General features: G+C 44.1%; 1 protein-coding gene across 1 annotated transcript; it reads right to left on the bottom strand.

The window, feature by feature from the left end:
• Nucleotides 1-234: 234 nt before the first annotated feature.
• Nucleotides 235-1,170, bottom strand: LOC149864281 (olfactory receptor-like protein OLF3). Its single transcript, XM_090049072.1, has one exon. It carries the CDS (start codon nucleotides 1,168-1,170, stop codon nucleotides 235-237), a length of 936 nt encoding a protein of 311 aa, XP_089905198.1.
• Between the last annotated feature and the right edge of the window lie 4,736 nt (nucleotides 1,171-5,906).

The raw sequence follows: 5,906 nt of genomic DNA, 5'->3' as shown, positions 1-5,906 counted from the left end.
AGCTTATGCACCCTTTGCAAAGTTTTGACACCCTTTTCTTGCAGAGCTCTTAAGTACAGCTTACCCACTTGGCTTGCAGCCAGGCAAGCTTTGCTGCTGTTACACTACATAACCATAGTCTATACAAATTTTATGGATGCCCAAACTAAGATAAGAACCAACCTCTGAAAAGGACAATAAATTAGAACTGTGGAAATCATTGGCTACCATTAAAAACCTAAGATTCACAGTTTCTCAGAGGTGATCTCTCCTCATGGCTTTTGCCAGAAAATCTTTCACATCTTTATTCCTCAGGCTGTATATGATAGGGTTAAGCATAGGAGTGATAAAGCCATAGAAGAGAGCAATCATCTTGTTCAGGTTGTGCGATGACTTGCCTCCTTTTAGTTTTGAGTATGCAAAGATGGCTGTTCCATAAGCCATGATCACTATGGTGAGATGAGAGGCACAGGTGGAGAAGGCTTTGTGTCTGCCCTGTGAAGAATGAATTTGCAGGATGGAGGAGATGATGTAAATGTAGGAGACCAGGACCAGGAAGCAGGGGCCCAGGAGCACAACAAAGTTAAGGATCAGGATTAGAATCTCATTGGTGTGGGTGTCAGAGCAGGCCACCTTGATGAGAGCAACAAGTTCACAGGAGACATGGTTAATGACAGGGTGGCCACAGTATCGCAGGCGTGCAGTGAAGATGGTGTGCGCTAGAGCATCAAGGATACCAACTATCCACGAAGCTGCTGCTAGCAGGATGCAGATGCTTCTTCTCATGATGACCATATACTGGAGGGGGTTGCAAATGGCCACATAGCGGTCATAGGCCATGGCAGCCAGGAGAAGAAACTCAGTCCCTCCCAGAGTCAGAGAGATGAAGAGCTGAGCCATGCATCTGTTGAAGGAGATGGTTTTGTGCTGCACCAAGAAATGGGCCAGTACCTGTGGTGCTCCGCTCGTCGTATAACAGATGTCTAGAAAGGACAGGTTTTCAAGGAAAAAGTACATGGGGGTGTTGAGCCGTGGGTCCAAGTGGATGGCAGTAATAATGAGGGTATTCCCCACCACTGTGATGACATAGATTCCAAGAAAAAGCACAAAGAGGCCCAGCTGGGTTTCCCGATGGCTAGAAAGGCCCAGGAAGATGAACTCGTTGGCAAAGCTTTCGTTGTCCTGTCCCATCAAGTCGGCAGCCTTTAGGCAGAAAGGAAAAATAATCAGAACAAAACCAGACTCCCCAACATCTTTTTGGCTCTTCGGATTACACCTAATCCTCACTGAACACAGTAGCGCACCAGAGTTCCTGCTTTTGACTCATAAAATAAGGTTGACTCCTACTTCCTTTTATATGCCTAAATGGCAGCAATGCAGCTATGTAGCCGCAAGTTTTGGACTGTACAGTTTTAGATTCTAGTTTGCTGCTGATTCTAATAGAATTTAAACCAGTATGTTTTGAAGTATCTTTTCTAGCTTACTGTGGGTAGGCAAAGGGATAAATTATGTGGTAACATACTGAAACTTTAGGGACTGCATTCCTGCAGGCTGAATTAAAGCAAATGGGTTGGAATGGACCTTGGGGTTTGCAAAAGGTACAAGAGACACATCTAGAAACTTTGGGCCCCATCCAAATCCTGCAGAAAAATAACTGGAATTCAGGAGAATTCTCTCAATTTCATTCCCCCCTCTGCCAGCCTCCACAACCCCTGCAACTGAGGCAGGTAGACCACACTGTGGGAGCAGCAGCCTGGGACATTTTCTAAGTCCCTGAATCAGGTAAGAATCTCTCCTACTCTTGGCACCCCTTCCCTTTCCATCTGTGCTCAGCAGCATGTCCCCACCCCTCCTATTCCCTGCTACCCAGGTGACACCAGGGCAGGCAGAGCTCCAGAGCTTCTCCTGGCCTGCTCCACCTGGGCTTCACAGGGAATTGGGCAATCAGCCAAGCATAGTGGCAACAGCAGCAGCAGGTGGATTGTCCTTTACTGAGCCTGCACCTAGGCTGGTGAGGAACACAAGACGGGGTTGGACAGGGAGGGAGAACTTGCCCTTTGCTGCTACTAATCACTATCCCCTGGTTTCTTGAGCCCGGCACTGGGAGTGGGGCATGAGCAGCTCTGGAGCTCCCCCAGTCCCCAGGTCAGTTGTGGGCAGTGGGGAATGAGAGTAAAGGGGAGTTGCTGCTGAGCACAGAGGAGGAGCAGGGTGGGGAAAGAGTGTTACTTGTTTTGAAACCTTAACAAAGTCCCTGGCTAGTGCTCTCATGACATGGTCAGAAAGGAGGGTGGGGGGGGGAATGCAACCACACCGTTGTACTCCCTCTTGATTTGCCCTTATCTCTGTTAGTAAGAAAGGTTTACATTCACTTCATGGTACTTCTGTAGGGAGGTATCAAATGAAGGTTAAATGCAGTGTTCAATTTTGAGAAAAATTAAAACAGAGATGCATTTAATTGCAGAAACTCCAGCTTGTTCAGAAAATGTTAATCAACTGTTCAGAGTCACTTACCTGATGAAAAATGCCTTTCATTCAAAAGCTTGTCTAACTTTATCCCAGCCATGAGTTGGTCTAATTAAAGATATCATCCACCTGATTCACTTGCCCACATTCCAGGAGTTTAGCAGGAGAGGTGGAAAGAAACAGGTGTAGCGGATGCTGCCCCTCCTTGTAGAAAATAGGGCTGGTTAAAATTTTGCTAATTTGGTCACTGATTTCAGTGAGGTCAGGAGTTAAAGGTAGTAGGAAAGTATCCCTCTGGATTTCATCAGTGAAAGGTGAAGCACCAACCATGAACCTAACAAGACTCTCAAACTAAGATCCTAGCCTTGAGGAGCTTTGAAGATAGACCATTGATTTCAGTAAAATGACATGACACAGACAACATAAATTTACATTTGCTCGGTGACAGCTGGTGGATATCTATGTGATAGGATGCTAAGGGCAAAAATTCACTATCATACATTGAAGTGCCATTTCCATAACCATTTATTTACATCTTTTGGGATTTAGGCTATATTCAGATTCTGTCTCTACCTGTGGCAGAACAGAATCACCTAGGTGTGCGTATAACTGCTCAGATTGAAATGACTGGGGAAGTTTGGACCACTTCATAGCTCAATAGCTTAGTGGTCAGGGCATTTGATCAGAGGGTGGGAGCCCCAGGTGAAAAACTCCATCTCTCAATTGAAGTTTGCAACTGCATCTTCTACTTTCTCAGCAAAATGCCTTCACAAGCAGCCCATGGACCAGGCATTGGCTAGAGCAGGCTCCAGCTCCATACATAAGGGTGGCCCTCTGGGCAGTCAAAAAGGGAAGATGTAGGTCCAGGAACAGGAGAGCAAGCAAGAAGGAGGGAGGCTGATACAGTCACTATGGGTGTCTGTACATGTGCTCTGGGGAAGGAGGGTGGGCATTTTAATTAAATTGCAGCTTACAGTTTGATGAGCTGTAGTTAAAGCACCCCTGCCACTATTTTGAAATGTAGAACACTGAATACATGTGATGGTGAGGCTTGCTGGAGTCTTCTAATCCATCAGACTTGATTAATCTAATTAGGGTGCCTATCCATGGTTTGCGATGCAGTCCATCTTGGAAGGGCTATTGGTTTTGCCCCTGACAGCAACATTTTCTGCACCTAGCATTTACTTTCTGTTGGATAAAATAGATAAACAGCTGTGGCATAGCCTGTGCCTCATCAGGATCTGGGGCCAGGGCAAAAACTTTCTGGTATCAAAGGCCGGCTAGTTTGGGGTTTCTTCTAACCAAAGCTTTGGGGACATAGACCATACAATTCTATCCTTCCCTGAAGCCTACATCACTTGAGTGAAGATTTCTATGCACGTGCAACAGGGAAGCTCAGAGTAAGTACAGCTTCAGCAGGGCAATTTGAATCCAAGATCTCTCCAAGTACCAAAACTTCCATTTTAGTGACTACCGAAATGCTACTTGGGCAGACAAAATTTAAAGGAGATTTAGATGCATGAAGAAGTGGATGCATGAAGAAGTGGGCAGCTTCTTCAGAGGTCCCTAAAGGAGATGAATACTTTGTTGTGGAAATGTTTTCAGCTCCAGCACTCTTTTGTTGAAAAGGCAGAAGTGTATCAACTACAACATTTGTGCAATTAAGAACAACACTAAAAGCTAAACCTCCCTGAAAAATCAACATGCTCATTGTCATATTTCCAAAAGGGGGCATGTCATTTTTTGCAATAAAAAATGAAAATTTGCCTTAAAGACTTAAAATATATTTTTAATTTTTGTAAAAGCTCAAAATTACTATGTTTTGTTTTGATTCAGGAGAAAGATTTCATGTCTCTGGAAAGGATTCTACCTGGAAAGTTTTATTCTTTTTTCTTTGTGACAGTACTATCTTTATGATTTTAATTTTTTTTCCAAAATGTCCCTGGACTGAACAATTGGATGTGTGAAAGACTCAGATTACAAGGGGGATTGTCACTGGCATAGAATGTGTGTGAAAATATTCATGAAAATCCCAGGTTGGTGAGATTAACTCCTATTAGGGTCAGTGCAAATCAGTAGTGATACAGAGCATGTGTTTGCCTTGGCTTAAAATACTGTAACAGTGCCACACATCAGTCCAAAGCACAATGCTCAGACCACAATCTTCCTAGCTGTCAGGCTGGGGAAAACCAAACAGGAAAAAGAGATCCCAGCACTGAGAATCCCACCCCGAAAGCAACCTCTTAGCATCCCACTCTGCCTCAATTTAGAATATTACTTGAGCATGCAGTTTGATCCAGCATTGCTCAGAAAACCCCCAAAGGCGTTTGTCTTTGGAGGGGCTTAAGTACTGCTTCTGAATAGGGAGGCTTTCTGACTTAGCTGCTTAGCTTACCTGATGCCACTTAACAGGGTTGGATGAAAACGTTTTGCGGACTTCAAATAAAAATGAATTTGTTGTGAGCCACTAGGTTTCTGATTACAGCTGAAAAAATTCACTGTTCTAAAACAGAAGTGGATTGCTTTTCTCTTTCACATATTCAGGTTTCAAAAACAAGACATGCACACATGCACGCACGCCAAAAAAGCAAACAAAGGAAATTCCCACCCCCTCATATTTAAAACAACAAAAAAAATCTTTCCTGATCATTTCTGTTCCTTAAATTCTTGCCTTTTAGCATCCCCAGTCAACTTCGAAAGCCCAGCTATCTAAATCTCAAGGACATCTCCTTGCAATGAAGAAAGCATCCAATAACTTTAGTTAAGGAGTGAAGAGAAAAACCGTCCTAGCTCCAGCTCCAGCTCCAGCTCCAGCTCCAGCTCCAGCTCCAGCTCCGCAGTCTGTCTCTGATCAAAGGAAAGAAAGTTTCACTGGAAGTGACATCTAAACCAGTACTGGTTTTGAATGACCATTGCATTATCAGACTGTATTATGGTCGAAAAAGTGCAAAATGCATTTGGTAAGTCATGGGAAGCTTCTGGGACTGAATCCCTGTGGCTCAATTAAAACAAAGAAGTTTGGCGTGTAAATTGGATTGGAGAGGTGTGAAGCTGACCTTGCTGAGTTACAAAACTGCTTACCAGCTGGGAGTAAAAGGCTCCTGGGACATCCTAAAATGTTTTGCAACCTGGCCATGCCACCTCCTCCTCTCCCACCCTCCCATACCCTGTGCAGTTGGGGGGTGGTGCCAAGAGGGGAAAGGTGGGTAAGGGGAGCTATCAGTTTGACTGTTAGGACTAAATGAGGACATTTCTTCTTTTTTGGTAGATGATGGAGGATGAAAATTTGAAAACTTTTAATTCAGTAATTTGAACCAAAATGGAACCCTCTGATATGCTGTGATTTATCAGTTTCACGTTAGGCTATTGATATGAGTCATTTTACTTTGTTGTGAGAGAGTTCGACATCGATCTGCATTTTCCCACTGTGCTATACTGCTTCATCACAGCTGTCAGTTAGG

Source organism: Crocodylus siamensis, chromosome 5 (assembly GCF_052110815.1).
Source record: "Crocodylus siamensis isolate JL-2025a chromosome 5, ASM5211081v1, whole genome shotgun sequence".
Taxonomy (NCBI): Eukaryota; Metazoa; Chordata; order Crocodylia; family Crocodylidae; genus Crocodylus; species Crocodylus siamensis.
The sequence above is the reverse complement of the archived record's forward strand: the minus strand, read 5'-3'. Positions and strand labels throughout refer to the sequence as shown.